A 21479-nucleotide genomic window follows, 5' to 3' on the forward strand; every position below is an offset into this window, starting at 1 on the left:
TTGTTTAAATTGTGCAAAGAAGTTGATAAATTGATATATCATGTCTGAGGAATCTGGCCATATTTACTTTCATCTATGCTTTTATTCAATCTGTCAAATCTACATTTAGGGTGAGGGCATGGCCAGAAAAATGAAATACTAGGTGCAAGGCATGAACACATTCTGGACACACTCAAGCACCCAACATACTCACACATACTCTACTAATATGGAGTCATCACTTAACCTACTTAACATGAATATTTTTAAAGGAATGTGGAAGGAAAAACAACATATTTCTTGTTACCATGGCACCTGAGTGTTGTGATGTGTCGCATGTTGGTTGGACACGCAAGTAAGAATTTCTATGTACTCAAAAACATGACAATGCTGTTACTACTACTTAGCATTTATAGAAAAAAAAGATAGGCTACAGTTTGTGTGTTTTATATGTTTTCATATTTACTTCAATCAAGAAAAAATGGTGCTTATTGTAAAGCCAACAAGAAAATATGTTAGGATTAAGATGTGTTATGTTATTTGGAGGGATTTTGACAATTAATCTAATGTATACATTGTCTCTTCTAGATTGGGTAGCAAGACTGGCCTCACAGATAAGAGTGTGAACAATGTTATATTTGGATAAACTATAACTGAAATCTGAGCAATTCAATTTTTAACTTTCTATCTTGCAGTTTGCAAAACTGCCCACTGCATACCACATCTCAATTAGACAGTTTCCTTAGAAAGTACTTCATGAAGGAAAAATAAAAAAACGACCAAGGATAGCAATATTTTTACAAAGCTTTACAATTATTCTTTCATTTTATAAACCACTTTCTGAGTTCAGGTTTGCAGTAGGGAAGTGCCTAGCACTGAACCTGCACACAGTGTGGGAACCAGTTTCAACATTTGCTTTTTCAGTGTGTGTTCTAACTGACAGTCCTGAACATATTCCAGTGTATCAGGGTTGACACAAGAGTGACAGAACCACATACAATCAAGATGAACTAATTCAGTCTTTTGGCAAAAATGAAACTAGAAAAGAAAGTGGCACTACATATTAAACTGTGCAATTAGAATTTACTGTTGCCAGTAGGGATGTGAGCCTTATTACAGGACTATTGTCCTAAAGACATACAATTTGCACAACTAGTAGCCTGTAACAAGGAAAAGTATGAGTATGGGTGTGAGTGTGAGCAGATATGAACTGATGTTCAAGGGCAATTCTGCTTCTTGCATTGCAAGTTCTGCCAGCACCAGCACACACATTAAGTTCTGAAACAAGGACATGAAGACAATCTTTTATGAAATCAAAACAAACCCCCAAATCATAGTCATTATGTTTTTAAAGAGATGAATACCAGGAACACAGGAAATTGTTTTATTATCTTAAAATTCTGTTTAATGTACAGTATGAATATAATACAAAATTAATAATATCCAATGTGAATATGTAAAGTTTATAATGTACATTGTTTTGTGAAATGGCAACAGGTGACACTCATGCCTACAAAGCTTTCAGCTGCATACCACTTTCATTTGAATCTTTTGTGCCTTGGCCCTCTGTAACAGTGTGGGTTAGTTCCATGCAATCACTCTTCTTTGGGAGCCTCTTAAACCCACCACTGTTGATACCGTAACCAGCTGGCCCATTGAGGACACTCACTTTGTGACAAACCTACTGCAAATGAACAATGTATTGAAGAAACACAATAGAGCTTCCAAAGATCCTCGCTTAATTGTGCATTTACTTGTGCATCCCATTTTCTACCTACAGTAGTGAGATATTTTTCATACTTAAAACATAAACAAGTTATTATCTAAAAGTTTATGGAAAACCTTGTATTTGTTGACTATGCATTGAATATGAATTAGAAAATGTTTTGGAAAACTTTAGTTTAATTGAATAATTTGCTGCAACAAACCCATTGACTAATAAGAGCCATAAGCAAATTTGTATGGCTACATGCATCAAATGAAATCAGCCCAATGAAAGATGTTTGTAATTTTCTAGTTAACATTTATTTTTAAAGTTAAATTCAGAAGAGCAGTCAGGCTTGTTTCAAGTCCACAAGTGCTATATACTCTGTTCATGCAAAGTGACTAATGTTGTGAATTTAATTGTCAAGATCTAAAGTGAAGGTTTGCATCGGAATAACTTCAGTGGCAAGACTGAAATCATTTATTCAGTTTTGTGAAAAAAAGCATTTCACTGAAAAGGCACAAGCCATGCAATCACATCTCTTAACAAGAAGTAATATGCAGTATTCATCTGAACACTATTATTTTTAGAAAATATGTAATTTAAAGCAATGTAATGACTCAAAGGGCATAGTGACTTAGTTGCAAATAGTTTTCAAGGCACATAGTTTTAAGCCTGCATGAACACAAAATACATTCTCTCGCTAACAGACTAAAATAGCGAGGATGGCAGCGAGTGATGATATGCAGTTTAAAACAGGATACTGCAGTCTTTTTCTTGTGTTTCATATCTTTAAGAGTAATATAAAGAAACCTACAATATACAAATCCTCTATGAGTCTGTTGTATTTTTTGCGTGGAAGATGAGAAATACACATCTCATTGTTCTAAAAAATCATATCTTTCACTCTCCAAGATATTTATTGGAGGCCTTATGTGGGCAATTATTAAAGACTCAACTTTTCAAGCCAGCACACAAAGGTATTGACATGATAAAAGGCATTTAAATAAATAACCTCAATATAAATATAAGATGATATTGCAAAAGAAATCAAAAAAGAATTTGCTCAGGTCAGTATTAAGCTTTAAAGATCAGCCTGTCTTTTTATATCTGCTTGCTTTTGCTTCAAGTCAGTCTTTTCTAACATTCTAACATTTCAAAGACTCAGAGCACTTACACGGCACTTTACAAACACACAGCAGCACAAAAGAATAAATAAACATGCATCATTATCACACATAAGCATGCATAAGCTTGTATTACAATTTAAGTTAACTATAAATGAGAGGTACAGGCATACAGTTTGGCTAAAATGTTACAAGAAATTATGTTAACTGAGGACACAGCTAGCAAACGTTAAGGGCCAGTTAACAAAACAGGAAACAGAAGAAAACACCCCCAGCAAGTAGCAATTAAAAAACAATCACAATGGTCACATTACTTGGATTTCTGCCTCACCTAGGCCAACTGATTGGCCTCCCGCTTTTGAGCATCATATAATATCATACAGTACATGCCAAAGTCCTGGGGCATCATGAATAACATTTGTGTTGAATTCATACTAAAACATGGCATATGGACAAAACTGGAAATGTGAGTACTCACACAAAACTTCAGATGCATAAAACTGTATAGGCAAAGTTTCACGCACTTCTCTGTATAAATCCCAGGAAACATGAATTTTAAAGAGCCTACAGCCCCTCCCAGAATTTCACCTATTTGAATTTGCAAATCAATATAAATAGCCCCTTCCATTCAGTGTTTTGTTAAAAGGCAATGGCAAAAGCATGTGTAAAAAAGATGAATTTCAGCAAATGCGAAATGGAGGCCCTGTTCAGTGAAGTGGTGGCAAGGAAAAACACACTATTTGGTGGCTTAACAGTGGTATAAGCAATAAAAGGCAATTGATGGAGTGGTACAGCATGCTGGAGGCACTCAAAAGTTCAAATTCAGAAAGTTGTACAGTGCCCAAAATAAAAAAAAGAAGTGGTCAGATATCAAAGTTGACTTGAAAAGGCGAGTCGTAGCCCACCTTCTGAGTGTCATAGGGCCACAGAGAAGAAAAAAAGGTCTATGTTGCCATCAGGAGTGCGCAGGCAGTGATCACAACACAGAATTCATTACATTCATGATACAACAGCTCTCTGAACATTTTAGAATACTAACATGTACTGTATACTTGTAGTAATAGGATGTTGTACCATGTTAGCCATAATGGATGCAATGAGAAGTCAGGCAAAATTACACCTTTTATTAGTTAACTGAACAGATTGCAATATGCAAGCTTTCAAGGCAGCTTGGGCCCCTTCTAATCTGTTCAGTTAGCCAATAAAAGGTTTAATTTTGCCTGACTTCTCAAGATGTATACTTGATATCATTTTCATAATGGAATACATTAAAGCATGTATTAAACATGTGGTGGCACCATGAACTGATATCCCATCCAGGAACTGTTCCTGCCTCGCACACAATGCTTCTTGGGATGGGCACGACCCTGGAGGGAATAATTAAACATGTATAACAAAGATTTTTCAATGTTCCTTAAAATTTCTGAACACTGTGTTCTAGGTTTATAGTTAGTTTTACTATCACAAATACATTTATTGTGTTGTGATTGGTTATGTGGGGAAAGAAAAAGAAAGGATAGGAACTGGGGTTTGGTACATTTGATAAAGACAGCACGGCTGCAATAAAGAAAGCCTGCTCAGAAGGACCTCCATTAAATTCCAAGGATACCTTGCCACAATATCTCTAAAAGTGACTGCAAAAACTGCTGTATGTTCAATGCAGAGTACATTTATGGCAGTTGTAACCAATCACCACACAATAAGCATCTGTAATAAATGTAAAACCAGCTGTAAGCTTAGATCGCCAATTCTTCAAAACTTTTAAGGAACATTGAAAAATCTTTGCTATACATGTTTAATTATTCCATCAATCCAGCTAGCCATCCTGGGTAACACCAGTCCCAGCAAGCATCGAGTGCGGGGCAGGAACAATCCCAGGACGGGGCACCAGCTCATTACAGGGTGAATACGAGCACACACATACACTAGTAGCATCAGTTTAGCATCACCACATCCCCGATCCTACATGCCTTTGGAAGAAAACCGAAGCATGCCAAGGAAGCCCACCAGGAAAACATATAAACCTTAGGCAGGCAACACCCGGAACATGATCACCTTTCTGCGAGGCAGCAGCACTGCTGACATGCCAACGTGCTCCCATAAATTTAATTAACAACAGTATACGTTATTTAAATTAACAATTTATCTGTAAAATTTAATATACATACTTTAATATATTTCATCATAAAAATGATATAAATTATACATCTTAGTATTCTAACAGCACATCGTTCCAAGAGAACAGCTGTTGCAAATCTAAATGGACTTAGAAGCCAGACATCATAAATCCAATCCAAATCATATTATGTGATATCATTTACTGTTAAATTCTGCTCCATACTTGTAAATTTTGTATTTTTTATACTGTATTGAGGATTTGTTCTTTTCTGTGTATTGTATTGTATTGACCCTCTTCTTTTTGAGACCCGCTGCACGCCCAACCTACCTGGAAAGGGGTCTCTTTGAATTGCCTTTCCCAAGGTTTCTTCCATTTTTTCCCAACAAGGCTTTTTGGGAGTTTTTCCTTGTCTTCATAGAGAGTCAAGGCTGGGGGGCTGTCAAGAGGCAGAGCCTGTTAAAGCCCATTGCAGCACTTCTTGTGTGATTTGGGGATATACAAAAATAAATTGTATTGTATCATCATGGGACAAGAAGTTAGTATGATCTCTAAATATGTGCTCTCTTCTAATTCTTCCATTTGTGATGTCTTTTAACAATGCTAAAGCAGCCATAGTTAGAATAGTTTGGTTATTCCATGCACCATTATATTAAGTGCCTTAAATGTGTAAATGATATGCAGTTAATTTTGGTGTATTTAATAAAGCCCACATTATGCATGTGAATCTAAAAAAAAGAAAGGGAAACCATACAAAAACAGTAGCACTGTTTTGATGCTTGGTGCTGCCCATTTACAAAACCAAGCAGAAACATACGTATGCATCATCTGAGGCTGCTGTAAAAATGTGTGTGGCTTTACGCCAAGTTTAGTTTTTATACTTCTCGATGTGAGCGTGAAAACAGGCATACGTAACATTTTTGTTTGTACACACCGTTTATACATCCCCAACCACTGGATGACTCACTTCTTAGCTACTGTAGAAGCAGTAGTGGTAAGGGCCCAAATACACATCTAGATACCAAAAATAAAAATCATAGATTAAAAAAAAAAAGGTCAATAATAGTTGACAACGATTGTCACAATATTATTTAACAAAAATAACTATCAGACATTATCTGTGTAATTTTGTATGAGCAGCATAGTAAACTACTCTATAAACAAAATTTTACATTAAAGCAATGGGCCATCGGCTTGAATTAAATTGTTAAGATTAATAGAGCATTCCTTACAACAGCTGGCAGTGGATGCTACTTGTCAGGACTAAGTAGTCCTGGGGTATTCACACTAGACTGTCCTCTGGTAACTCCAGGTGTTCTTATGTACCTGAAACTCTATGTACATACAGTAAAAAGGTCAGCCAGTGAACTCTGTAACCAAGTCTATATCAAGACTTTCTCACTGGAGTAACTTGTGACTACACGCTGGACATTACACAAGATATACTGTAATAATTGATAAGACACATGCACTAGTGATCATTTGATCATTCTCTACCGTTCTGCTCAACCAAGCAGCATCATTTACATTTTATCCTTAAAATGCATTCTAGCTCTTACCAAATCATACATCAACATTACTAGCTCTTACCAAATTATAAAAAAGAATAATAAGTAACATGGATTTAAAGAAATTACTTCATGGAAACACATAGGAGGACAGAAGAGAAAAAATGCCACCTGACTGCAGAGTCCATATGGCAAGTAAATTTGGCATGTGCATCTCTATATCTTGTCAAACAGTACCAAACACTAACTTAAAGTAATAACGTACTTTGAAAACCTTTAAACATAGAACATGTTTACTGTTGCTGTGCTGCCCAATACCTTTGGTGCTCATCTTTTACATAACTTTGGAAAAAGACAAATATTTCACATTTCCTGAGTTTAGAGAAGACGACGACTGGCTGTTTATGACACATGAACTACCTTTCATAACAAAACAGTTGACGGAATACTGAATATTTTTTTGCAAATTATGTTATCAGTAGCAACGTTCATCACTCTAGAAAACTAACAAAAATTGTCAGGTAATAATGCAATGGATTCATTTTCCAATGAAGACACGGAGTTATCAAGGTAAAGTTTGGATTTATTGGTTTTTATTCTTTGTGGTTTATCTGAGCATTATGCAAAAAGACGAGTTTCAACATTCACTTCAGCATAATTGACAAATATTCTTTTCCTGTTTTATAAGCAGAAAGGCAGGGTGATGATTTGCAGGTAACTGATATAACAGTTTACAAGAATGTAACTTTAAAACATTTCAGCATTTTGTCACAAATCTGTGCATGATTACATTTCTACAAAAACTCATCTTGGATCAGGTTGTTAATTAATTCATCCGATAAACTATTTAATTGAAGCAGTCCTAAAGCTGAATATCACAATGTCATGTTTTAATAATAAATGTGTTTTTTTTTTACAAGTGTTGGATAGTTATTGAGACACAGCCACATACACAAAAATCCCAATTGAAACCCTGACTTGGAAAAAGTCGGGGCAGTATGGAAATGTAAATAAAAACAGAAAGCAGTAATTACTAAATGATAGTAAATGATCTTTGACCAGAAAACAATGGAAAAATGTTATTATTTGATGTTAGAACTAATACAATGCAATAAAAGCAATATACAGTGGTGTGAAAACTATTTGCCCCCTTCCTGATTTCTTATTCTTTTGCATGTTTGTCACACAAAATGTTTATGATCATCAAACACATTTAACCATTAGTCAAATATAACACAAGTAAACACAAAATGCAGTTTTTAAATGATGGTTTTTATTATTTAGGGAGAAAAAATCCAAACCTACATGGCCCTGTGTGAAAAGTAATTTCCCCTGAACCTAATAACTGGTTGAGCCACCCTTAGCAGCAATAACTGCAATCAAGCGTTTGCGATAACTTGCAATGAGTCTTTACAGCGCTCTGGAGGAATTTTGGCCCACTCATCTTTGCAGAATTGTTGTAATTCAGCTTTATTTGAGGGTTTTCTAGCATGAACCGCCTTTTTAAGGTCATGCCATAGCATCTCGATTGGATTCAGGTCAGGACTTTGACTAGGTCACTCCAAAGTCTTCATTTTGTTTTTCTTCAGCCATTCAGAGGTGGATTTGCTGGTGTGTTTTGGGTCATTGTCCTGTGGCAGCACCCAAGATCGCTTCAGCTTGAGTTGATGAACAGAGGGCCGGACATTCTCCTTCAGGATTTTTTGGTAGACAGTAGAATTCATGGTTCCATCTATCACAGCAAGCCTTCCAGGTCCTGAAGCAGCAAAACAACCCCAGACCATCATACTACCACCACCATATTTTACTGTTGGTATGATGTTCTTTTCTGAAATGCTGTGTTCCTTTTACGCCAGATGTAACGGGACATTTGCCTTCCAAAAAGTCCAACTTTTGTCTCATCAGTTCACAAGGTATTTTCCCAAAAGTCTTGGCAATCATTGAGATGTTTCTTAGCAAAATTGAGACAAGCCCTAATGTTCTTTTGCTTAACAGTGGTTCGTGTCTTGGAAATCTTCCATGCAGGCTGTTTTGCCCAGTCTCTTTCTTATGGTGGAGTCGTGAATACTGACCTTAATTGAGGCAAGTGAGGCCTGCAGTTCTTTAGACGTTGTCCTGGGGTCTTTGTGACCTCTCGGATGAGTCGCTCTCGCTCTTGGGGTAATTTTGGTCGGCCGGCCACTCCTGGGAAGGTTCACCACTGTTCCATGTTTTTGCCATTTGTGGATAATGGCTCTCACTGTGGTTCGCTGGAGTCCCAAAGCTTTAGAAATGGCTTTATAACCTTTACCAGACTGATAGATCTCAATTACTTCTGTTCTCATTTGTTCCTGAATTTCTTTGGATCTTGGCATGATGTCTAGCTTTTGAGGTGCTTTTGGTCTACTTCTCTGTGTCAGGCAGCTCCTATTTAAGTGATTTCTTGATTGAAATAGGTGTGGCAGTAATCAGGCCTGGGGGTGGCTACGGAAATTGAACTCAGGTGTGATACACCACAGTTAGGTTATTTTTAACAAGGGGCAATTACTTTTTCACACAGGGCCATGTAGGTTTGGATTTTTTTTCTCCCTAAATAATAAAACCATCATTTAAAAACTGCATTTTGTGTTTACTTGTGTTATATTTGACTAATGGTTACATGTGTTTGATGATCATAAACATTTTGTGTGACAAACATGCAAAAGAATAAGAAATCAGGAAGGAGGCAAATAGTTTTTCACACCACTGTAAGCTATGAGAGCAACATTTCAAACTTCCAGTAAATGTTGCATTCATCCATCTATTTTTTAAAGTCAACCCTTCTTAATCCTATTCAGTGCCCCAGTGAGCCAGAACCTATCCTACCAATATAACATTTAATACAAAATACAAACTTGAACTGGGTGCCAGTCTGTTGAAAAGCACACTAACACATACCCTTACTCAATCAAACAGTGCCTGTTTGGAGTCACCATTCAACCTAACATGGGATGCCGGGAAAAGTTAATGTTCAGATGAAAGAAAAAAAAAAAACATGTAGACACAAAGAGAACAGGGATACAACCCTAAGACTCTAGAGCTGGGTTTTTTCTACCATGTCACAACTGTTATGGAGATAATTAAAAGCATTTACATATAAATGTATTAGTGATACTTTAAACATATACAGATATTTGCAAAAGTACAAATACTAGCATACTTTATACAAGAGGCATAAACACACCAAGCAAAGAAACCTGCCATTGTCAAATTGACAGTTTTTTTTTTCTTTTTGCTTACTTGTTAAATAATTTACAATATTAAAGTAAAGTCATCAAGTACAATTAAGAGTACTTCTGATATACAGTTTTAAAAGACAACAAGCAAGGCAAGTGTGTCATAAATCATGAATAAATTCAAAGCTTTGTGCTTATTCATACATTCTAAAATAATAAAAATCTGAATTTGAGAACTACAATCCTTAAAGCACGATTTCAACATGTGTCAGGCTAACATTTTACAAGATCTGATATTAGTAGAGATATTGAGCTTGGAAAGTATGATCTAATTTTCTTATACCAGACATTGATGAAATTAAGTTTTTATTTATACTTATTTTAGAGCTGCCTAAAGTTAGTCAAAAAAGTATTCGGGCAAGTGTAAATTCTTTCAAAATGAAAACAACTTGTTATGAGCCAAATGAGGCCCCCCATGCTTTTTTCTTTTTTTTTAAACAAATGCTTTATCCCCAGAATGGACCCTACTCCATTAGGCCCTTAACCTTAAAATTGCTACTGAGCACTGTACAATTATTGATCCTGCACTCTGATCTCCACCGGTCATGCAAAAAGATAACTTCCCCTCAGGGATTAATAAAGTATATCAAATCAAAAATCCAACCAATTCTAGTATTTAATACACAAATGAACAAAAAGGTCCTTTCAAGTCACCATTCCATATAAAGTAACAGTAAGTGACACCCAAATACAAGTATATCAAATACACATATAACATGCTTTGAAGATAACATGTTATACAGACAATCTCTGTGGTTGAGAGATATACTACATAAAAAAATAACAGCATCATTTGCTGGAGGAATGACACTTTGTTTTAATCCAATATTATGCCCCAAAGGGAAGCCATAACAAGATAGGAGAGTAAGCTGATTCAGTGCATAATTCCAGAGTTGTACCAAAAAAATAATGACAAAAAAGGACACTAGAAACCTCATCTTTTACCATGTCTATTTGTTATAGGTATTTTTAATGGATTTCAGGAAATAGACACTGACATATTATGGTATGTAAAACTATAAGTAGCATTCCTTACAAAGGCTGTTGTTTACATGAGAGCTGCACCCACAGTAGGCACAGTGAAAAGAAAAGAGAACACATATCCTTTTATCAGGAAAGATACTAACAAGAATCTACAATAAAAATAAACTATATTCAGCTCATTTTGTTGTCATAAATATATCTCCAACACATTAAAGGCAGGCTTTCAGAAACCGGAACCTTTGCCTCCTCTCAATGCACATACTCTGTACTTCTTAAGACTTTTATTTCACACTTGTTCTAGTGCCCTTTTGGCCATAATTTCAAGCCACCAGGGAGATGTATTTAACTTATGAATACAGTTTTATTTAACTCACATTTCAGTGGGAAATAAATACTGTATATACCAAAATTCCTTAAAAAAAAATAGCTTCAGAAGTATCAAAACTTAATCTTTAAATTTGACATTCATAGGTGCGGCACTCTATAATTACCAAAAATATTTAGTAAGATGGTGCTGCACTCTTTCTGAACCACTTTCACAATGTCATGTGTATCTTCCCTGAAAAGGAAACATTCCCTCCACCAACACACCAGATCCATTCAATGCTATACTGCTAGTTAAGAATGATAAGGAGGAAGAGCTGGTCCTTTGCATTCGTACATTTCACTTGCCACTCTGTGAAATTATTTAATTATTTTACCTCTGCCTTTTCAATATATTTATTTACAAAAATTAATTAATTTTCAGAAACTTTTACCTTTTGGTTACTGCTTTTAAGGAGCAAATATCAACTAGTAACCCCTTACGATTAAAAAAGCTATGAAATTTTCCACTCTAATATCTGTATCATCATTTAAACTGATTATTTTCAGATGATAGTTTGCATCCATTTATAGATAATTTGCTGCAAGTTCTGTTCTTTAGTGAAAAATAGTAACTCCGGGTTCCTACATATCAATTCATTCATTATGAAACATATTTTAGTTATATGTAAATATATCTATCTATATCTATACATATTATTCATATATATTATTTATAGTAATACTAATAATGCAGTACAGACATTTTCCCTTAATACTTCTGAACGCTGAAATCACATTCTAGAATCTTCTGATAATTCAGTGGCACCTAATTTTCAGTGGTGTTAGACATGTCATTTTTACTGGATTGTGACACAATGAAGACTTGAATCATTTATAGGCAAGCATGAGAACATAAACAGCACCAGAATACAACATCTTGGCTACTGAAATAATATGAAACTATTAGCCAACTGGTTGATTTTTTGTCTATGGTAGGATAAGTAAATACCCTTTCCTTTATCCATATGTCTTGATGTCTCAAAAAAATGGAGGAAAATAACAGCACGTGCAAATAGGCAAATTTCTACTTAAACACATCCTTGGAGACGCTCCATTTGTAATTATCCTAAAGCTTTTACCTATTCATGATTCTTAAGAGAATGAGGCTCTTACACATTTTGGGGTAAATCAAAAATGCACAGGGTGAAATGATGATGGGATAAATTTTTAAAATTGATTTGTCCTTTTTGTGTAAATCATGCCTCGATTGTCATAATTTGCAACCCATTTAGATCACAGATCGTGAAAGCATATTTAAGTCAAAAATGTAAAATCTTAAATTTCATAACAAATAAAGTCGGTGAGTGTTACTTTTAAAACTCTGGTTACCAACATCTAAATGAATTCTTCACTCTACAGAATCTCGGCACCAGTTAAAGTTGCCGCTATACAGAGCACTCCTTCCTCGTAAAGTGAACATTTTTACATTTGTTACCCACAGCCGTTTAATCGAGTTATATGGACACTTCTGATTAAACTAAGGCGCTTAGAACAAAAGTAAATGAGAAAACAGCATGTGCACCATGACACTGGAAAATCTATTTAATGACAGACAGCGGTCAGTGCCACTGACGCATCTCTAAATCGATGGAAGGTGCCAGCGATCTTTACCTGTTCACCTGTAGTCAAAGTCTGCAAGAACTTTCTTCTCGTTTTAGCAGCCCGACTATTTTCAGTATATTAAGAACTTTACAATTTATGGTGGTCTATAAATGACATGTCGAGAGTGTTTTGATTTCTCCAGAAACGAAAATTGTAGAATCAAAAAAGATTGCCAATGCCTGAAAGTAGGCGCAGTATTACCTACGGTGCTTAGGGCGAATAGGATCGGACAGGACCGCAGCCTCTCATCTCCAGCAGACTTACTGCCCCGTGCCCTGCACATGCAGCCAGCATTAAGGGCGAGAACACGCGAGCATTGATCACTCACTTTTGATGTCAGTTTCATATACCCCGTGCCCCAAAATTAAAAAGATCCAATAACACTACAGAATCTCAGCAAATCGCAAAAATAATAATAATAAAAAACTAGCCAATGACAACTATATACACAAAGGAAAGCAGGCGGGTACGCACCGCTCCAGAAGCCCCACATCTCTGACAGTACCTGCACACAGTAATCAGGTTTTTCCTTTCTACTGCAGCGTTCCTCGCTATCCCCTTCTTTCGAGAAAGATGCAGCCCCAGGCTTAGAGAAGCCATCTCTGTTCTTTGTCAGATGTCGTCTGCTTCTCCCACTGAACCAACAATTTTGCAAAGTGGGTGGCTTTCCTTTCTTTCCCTTATTTCCCAGTCACTGCCATCCGCATGTATGCGCCGCTGTGTTGTGTGTGTGTTTTTTTTTTACGGCGCGCGGCCGTACTATAGTAAGACACGCGCGAGGGCGAGCATGCGCCCACTCGGCCTTAACGGGCACGCGGAAAGAAGCTCACGAGACACTAGAGACGAGCGATTTTTTTTTAAAAAAAGGAAGAATTCTAGCCGGGCCTGTCACGTGCTATTATCATGCGCTCCTACAGTGTCTCCAGAAGCAGCACTATGCGGCACGTGTATACCGCGTTTACAGTCAAGTAACAAATGAACCAGATCTGCGACGTCGGATGTGGCGTCTTGCAATTTTTGCCCCAGCTCTCTGCGCAGAATGTGGTAATTAATGAAATTTCCCTTCGTTGAATCACAAGACCGGAAGTTTACCAGGTGCTTCTGCTGCACGCTGGTTGTAGTAGAGTCTGCTGTGTCCGTGCTTTTTGACCAGCGACACCGACACACCTTGGTCCACCAGCTCTTCCTTTTACCTTCTACTGAACAAATGTGCGAGTCTCAACGCAGCGTCGGCCTGCGCCGTCCAGCCATATCGTGCCTTCTTTTGATTAATTTCTCTTTCAGTTAATTTCTGATGGAGGTAGGCAGCTTGTTATATAATATGATATACCCCAACAATATCTGATCAGGACATCACCATGAATTTTAATAAGCATTTTTAAATCATCTTAACCTTTTAGAGAAGTTATACAGTTTCCATAAACACTTATTAATGCTGCTTTGCCCAGTTTTACTTAAGAGTATGTGAGGGTTACCTGAAGGTGCTTATTACATCGCTCCTCATTTGGTCTGAGTTCATTTAAATTCGTCAAATAATTCCCCACGCATTATCAAACATACTCAATCCAATTATTGGATGTCCAAGTCCAAACACATACAATGCCATGAAAAAAATATTTGCCCCTTCCTGATTTCTTCTGTTACTGCAGATTTTTTGACAGAATACTTTATTGTCTTAACCCAAAATGTGATCTCTATATCAGTAAAAAGTTTTTGTTTGAGTTTTATGCACAGCTTTGTTTTTCAAATCAAAGACATAAAATTTGGCACACAAGTACTTCTCAACATGTAATTTTAGACTTGCCCTCTCCAGAGTGCAGCAGGGGTTGCTCAGGGTTGGATCACGTCATGAAATACTACAGTGTCATCTCCTGGCTGAAGAACAGAGCCACACAGGTTGTGATGGTAGTGTAAGGTCCTGGCATTCAAATCTTGGTTAAATGAATGCGCTCTGAGCTAGCTAGGCGTTTAAGCTGCGTTTTGTAGTGGCATTTAATTGACTTCAATATGATGTTACATTCGTGTTTGTTTGCCTATTTTAAACGCCAACCTGCCACCAAGTTTTGTGTGTTTACCTGTGGGGGGGCAGTTATCAGGCAGTCTAGAGTGTTTTTAACCTGTGGGGTTTGAGCTTCTTCCCTCATTGGATTAGTGTTATATGGATCAGTTGGCTTTATTAGACCTGGACCTTGACCTCATTATGTTAAAAATCCTCCTGATACAGCGATGACAGCAGAGAAAACATTGCCATTGCTACTGGGTTCACCCTCTGACTGCACAGCATGTAAAGAAAGAAAGCTTTCGTGTAATCTATGAAGAAATGCAATGATTTCTGTATTAGTTCTTCAAATACTGTCAGATGTTAGTTTTGAGTTTTGATTGCCTGCTGCAGCTAGTAAAACACCATATTACACGCCGGTCAACCAATGTGCAAGTCAGTGTTAGCCCTGAAGAGAGGCTACTTGTCATCTTGAGGTAAACAACATACAAACAGTACTTGGGTATGCACTGAGCCACTGGCATTAGTAATCCATAGTAGCTAAACATATGTCATTAGCACAATCCTACAATGTTTCAAATTCTCCATATATATTCCCTATTCCTATATTTTTTTCCTAAGGTTTTTGGCAACTGGGGAATACTTTCCTCCCTTACATTTCCAGTACCTACTGAGAAAGTCCACCATTCAGAAAACTGTTCATGAAACATGATGTGTGCTATGGGAATGTCTCCAGCCTCTTGTCATGCCAGAGCTAACAGAACATCTATGGACTAGCATTGCCGAAGGATTCTGCCAGAGATTCTAGTTCGGATTCAACGGGTTGGAAAATGGATGGATAGATGGATTCTAGTTCCCTAATTGTCTTGGGGCCTTGGATATTTGGTCCTCCAGAACATCAAACGAATGACATGTAAATGCAATAAAGATGTTTTCTTCACACTTACCAGGATTTTGGCAGAAATTGACGTCAAGAAAAAAACTGCATGTAAAGATTTTTTGATGCCGTCCGAATGCACATCCGATCGAGTGCAAGTGATGAAAGCCTGTGTGGACAGTCTGATTCGCTGCAATGAGCTGGAAAACACTCTGCGTTCGATCCACACTCACCTGAAGCTTGAGATGGCAGAAAAATGCTCAGTTCAGATGTCCTTGTGGACAGGGCCATAGGGTTAACAAGCATGCCTTCCAAACATGGAATCTGGATTTGATTCTCGCAGAATGCAAAGCAAAAAATTTATGACAGAATAGAACTCAATGGTGGCCAGTGATGTACTACAGCAAACAATGTGAAAAACATCCATGGTAAAAAAAATATCACTCAGGTGACACAATCCACGTGTCTATTAGCCAGTCTTTTGCTTCAAGCGTGCAAAATTAATGGGTTTTTTTTTTGGCCAAAATATTGTTAGATAGTTACTTCCGAAATTATCATCACGTACATCCATCCATCCATTTTCCAACTCGTTGACTCCGAACACAGGGTCACGGGGGTCTGCTGTAGCCCATCACGTACATAAACGGGAAATCCAAAGCTTTGTGAGAGTTACTTTTTGAATTGAAGGCCAGACTTTTGACCAACAAATAATAGGTTGAAGCGGGTCTTCAACTTAACAAGTCCCCTGTGGCTTTGGGTTTACTGTTTATATATGTGCTGATAATTCTGGAAGTAACTCTTTAACAATATATTAGAAAAAAAAAAACAATTGTTTTGTACGTTTTTATCAACTGACTGGATAACAGACATGTGGATTATAAAACACAAGTAATGTGAGGATCTTTTTTTTTCTTCCATGGATGTTTTTTCACATCGTTTGCCGTTGTACATTGCTGGCCATCATTGAGTTCTATTACGGCATAAACTCCTTTCTGTCCATTCTGCATGAAAACATGAGATTCAGAATATTATGTTTACTTATTTGGCTGATGCCTTTATCAAAGGAGACTTTTAAGAGATACAACAACTGTTTATATTTCTTTTTTTGTTTTTTTCCAGTTGGAGCACAGGCAGGTGAAGTGACTAGGTCATGGTTATGCTCAACCTCAGGGTCTGAAGTCTAAAGCCTTTACTACTACTCTACACTGCCTTGTACTTTTTTTCAGTCACCAATACAAAGTACATGGTGTAAGTAACATAAAAATATTATTTTTGGGTCGAGTGTTCCTTTAAGCCTTTTGTCTTTGTAATTTATTTTTGCAGTTTGCAATCACAAGCATAAACACTCACCATTACACCACCAGCCCTGTTTCTGTGTTCTGTTAGATGATGTATTCTGCTTGCCAATAGTTATACTCCATAGCTGAATTAAATTTTATAACAAAATACAATCACAGATGGTATTTAGTCCAATCACAGTAATGTTGCCCACTTTACATTTACAGCGGGGACAGTAGAGAAAAACAGATCTATCGATTCAAATAAATCTGACATTGCTTTTAAAAGTATGTAGCATATGTGTGTTTGTTTGTTTGGTATCACTCAATTACAGCTGTATGTGATAACTTGAAAGTAAGAGAACAGTTTGTTGGACAGACTAAATAAATATGATATTGTTGGATTTCTTTTGTTAAGTATTAAGTCCTTCCTTTATTATGTCAAAGGCTAATTTTAAAGTTGATTGGTTGTATGATAGTCCATTTTGGGCAGAACAAGTGGCCACAGGCTTAGCAAGATAAGGGAGAATTTATGTTTATACTGCAGGATTCGCTGATGCTGTCAAATTACCTCTTCTGTTTCGAACAGCTGCAATTATTTGCAGCCATTCAGGAGTCATGTCTGTTGCCTGGAGATACTTTGGTTTTAAAAGGTCGGATGTGGACCATTATGTTCAAATGTGTAAATACTGTTTCTATACTACTGGATAATACTGCAAGCCAAGTTGTATTTGTTTTATTTGTTTTCAGTACAGTGTAATGTACTTGGGTACTGTGTAATAGTGTGACGAAATGTTGACTTTAATCTCGACATTTATGACGAGAATAAAGTCGACATTTCTACTTTATTCTCGCTGTTTATGTCAAGATTAAAGTTGACATGTTGACTTTATTCTCGTAATTTGTCATTAAAGTAGAACATCATGAAACTAAATTTCATCGTAAAATGAATATTTAATTTACTAGATGTTCTCAAACCCCATCATAAGTTATATAGCACATTAAATGCTTTGTGTTAAGTATTTCCAGAGCCATGTTAAATCGGTACATGCTTCTTAAACTGACTTCCTCTTGTACTGAGGAGGCGCAGGCAGCGATCACTGCACAGAATACATTCACTTCATGATATTCCTGCTCTCTGAACATTTAGAATGCTAAGATAAATACTTTATATAATTTTCATGATGAAATGCATGTATTAATCATGTGGGGGCACGGCGGCGTCACATCAAGGGTGTCTCGGGTGTACCCTGCCTTGAATTTGCATGATTTTCTGGTCGGTTTACTCGGCATGCTTCAATTTCCTTTCAAAGTCATGTAGGATGTGGGGTTTTGTTATGCTATATTGACCCTGCTAGAGTATATTTTGCTCATATTCACCCTGCGATGTGCTGGTGACTCATTCAGGATTTGCTCCTGCCTCACACATAGTGCTTGCTGGGATGGGCGCAACCCTGAATGGATGGCATAATTAAACATGTATAATGAAGATATTTTTAATGTTCTGAACACTCCGTGGGCTAAGTTTATAACTAGTTTTAATTTCACAAAGACGTTTTTTGTGTGGTGATTGGTTATGTGGAGAAAGAAAAAGAAAGGATAGGAACTGGGGTTTTGGTTCGTCAGACAGACAGCACGCGTGCAATAAAGAAAGCCCACTCAGAAGAAGGTGGGTTTTTATAGTTGAGGGAAAGGAAGAGGCAGGTCATCTGGAGGAGAGGCAGAAGTGAGGTCATCAGGAGGTGTGGTCTGGAGCCAGAAGAGGAAGAGAATTAGGATGTATCTGCTCCTGTAAGAATGGAAGAAGAGGTGTTAGCACACTTGATTACCCTCTATCCTTGCATTTCAGCGTTAGCTAGACCCCCCCGCTGCCTCCTATGTGCATGTATGTGACTATATATATCTATACTAATAAAAGGCAAAGCCCTCACTGACTCACTCACTCACTCACTCACTCACTCACTGACTGACTGACCCACTCATCACTAATTCTCCAACTTCCCATGTAGGTAGAAGGCTGAAATTTGGCAGGCTCATTCCTTACATCTTACTTACAAAAGTTGGGCAGGTTTCATTTCGAAATTCTACACGTAATGGTCATAACTGGAACCTATTTTTCTCCATATACTGTAATGGACGTTAGCTCGATGGCCATGGGGAGCGGAGCTGTGTGTGACATCATCACGCCTCCCACGTAATCACATGAACTGACTGTGACCGCAGTACGTAGAAAAGAAGGAAGAGCTCCCAAAGAGCTGAAGAAAAATGCTGAATACTTTATTCGCGAGATACAAGTTTAATGAGAAGACACGAGGTATAAACGAGACTTTGGATCACTTTGTAACGGAGTTAAAATTGCTGTAGTGAGGGTCTTAGCTAACATTAAATAAAGCCGTGGACATCACAACATCACACAAGAGAGCAGCTCACGTGAACTGACTGAACGCAGTACGAGTGATCACTTCCATGCATCAAACCTGTTCAAAAAACGCATTACAGAATTGACAAGGTGGGAAAAGATTATGCTCCGAGCTGAGCTCCACAGCTAACGCGGTCTTGCGGAAGCAACTTCGTCACGCTGCCACCAAATACTCATAGAAAAATCCACAAGTTAATACACACGCTGTCTCTAGAGTTTCTCCAGACTCAATGTATTCCTTGCATCCCCGTTACACCCTCTGATCTCCCATTTCAATTCAGATGGCTCCAATTTCCAGTAAGGCTCTGCTTTGCGATGAGAAGTTAGAAGTCTCAGGGACAAACCCTACAAAAGGATGCCATTGTTTTCAAGCAAGATTGCTTTTCTCCTGGACAACTATACGTTGCATTCTCAAGAGTGAGCTCACGCAGCTTCGTCTTATTACAACCAGAGTGCTGAACTGACAACGTGATATATAAAGAGAACTATAATAATCGTAATAAATGAACAATAAAACAGCGGAGAACCCGTGGATTAAATAAAGGAAATGGGTACCTGAACAGTAAATTAAGTCTCGAATAGCTACACAATAACTATAAGAATCGTAATAAACAAACAATAAAACAGTACAGAACCACGAAGCAAGGAGAAACGATGGCCTTATGTGGCGTTCATTTATAAAGCAGCGGAGAAGCTGTGTGAAGGCAGCTACACAAAAAAAACAGCAGAGCGCTACACTCTGAATGTATATATATATACTAGTCGACGCCCGCCGTAGCATACGACAGTGTAAGAACAGGAAAGGAAAATGGTGAGAAAGGAATACGTCTTGAAATACACAGTTGTGAATAGGTGTTTTGCTGGAGATGACAGATAATGAGTCGAAAGATCTAATCTCGGAAAGAGCTTGAATTTCAGCTTCACAACCATAAACTCCAGATGTTGCCATGTATTGACAGTACTCATTACTTGTTGTGATAACTTGACTTGCGTTGGAAAGAACAACAGGAAGAACGTCTCCAAAGCTGTCCCAATGTGATGCAACGAAATCTACTGCGCTATGTCGTAGTGAGAGTGCATTGCCTTCATCAACCGTTTATGTCAAGAAATAACCCACTGATAGGAACAGGCAGTTGCCGGATCCTGGAATAGAGATGACGTTGTACAAAAACCCATCGACACAAAAGATACTGTTGTTCATTTTATAACAAAGGCTTAGGAAACAACCGCTGCAGTATAACGAAAATAGCAAGGAGCCAAACCAATGCCAATGGCCGAGAGAGTACCTTCCTGAAGCAGGCTACGGAAAAGACTCCCAGGCGCACACATGGCCGAAGTGAAAGTTCATGTGGTCAGGCTAGATATAGGGTGGTGACGTGACACCAATGGGGTCATGAGAGACGAGCAGGGATGTAGTAGTTCGAAGGAGGTATAGGAATCGAGAAAATCAGCGTGGGGTGTATGGGAGGCTGGATGCAGCATGAGGAAGGGTTTGGAAGAGGAGGAATAGGAATCGAGAAATGCTGTATGGGCTGCGTGGGAGGGGTGGGGGGCCGGGTTTGAAAAGGAAGCAGGACGAACCAGAAGATAAATATATATAAGAGATATGTGTATATATGTATATATATATGGAAGCGAAGGTTTGTGGCAGGAGCTGAAAGCTCAGGAATAAAAATTACTTTATGATACGTGATTCATTCTCTCCCTTTGTGGATCTCCAACTACAAAAAAAAACCAAATATATATATATATAGTATATATATACTGTATATATATATATATATACATTATTTGTGTGTGTGAGTGTATGAAATAGTCATGCATGCATTGCTGAAGTTAGCGATATAACTCTGGAATGAGAGGGGGTGCTCTTGTTAATTGTACCTTTTCTGAGCTGTAGCTCAGAGAAGACATACAAGAAGAATGCCTAGCCCTGCCCAGAGCTGGCTCCATTCCTTCCACTCTGGACACAATAAAAAAAACGGTGGTCACCAGAAGGTGTCGTCGTATTTATGACCATGTCTTTAATACGTTCACAGATCCTGCTGATGGAGCCATTTTTTGGGCAGTACTAGGCTAATCAGAGCCGGCTTTGATTTCTACCCAGAGCACCATTTCTGTTGTTTTTGTTTGTGTCGATTAAAAGGGGTTGCCTGTATGGTGTACCAGCATTCTGTTTGGTTTAAGTAGTCTGTTCACCTGGTCTCTATATATTGTGACAATAGGAAGTGAAACAGCAAACCCCCAAACACACCCTCATAAGCTC

The 21479-nt window shown here is 37.7% G+C and overlaps 1 protein-coding gene across 2 annotated transcripts in view; it reads right to left on the bottom strand.

Moving 5' to 3' along the window:
* The window catches only part of rundc3b (RUN domain containing 3b), a 241720-nt gene extending 228094 nt beyond the window's left edge, over positions 1 to 13626 (bottom strand). The window contains exon 1 of one of the 2 annotated variants that reach the window (XM_039737021.1): positions 13147 to 13626. In XM_039737021.1, coding sequence (XP_039592955.1) covers positions 13147 to 13241 — 95 coding nt within the window. In that variant the 5' untranslated portion in view covers positions 13242 to 13626. The remainder of the gene's footprint in view (positions 1 to 13146) is intronic. The other variant, XM_039737022.1, reaches the window with a different exon arrangement.
* Positions 13627 to 21479: the final 7853 nt, after the last annotated feature.

This window comes from Polypterus senegalus, chromosome 15, assembly GCF_016835505.1.
Source record: "Polypterus senegalus isolate Bchr_013 chromosome 15, ASM1683550v1, whole genome shotgun sequence".
Lineage (NCBI taxonomy): Eukaryota > Metazoa > Chordata > Cladistia > Polypteriformes > Polypteridae > Polypterus > Polypterus senegalus.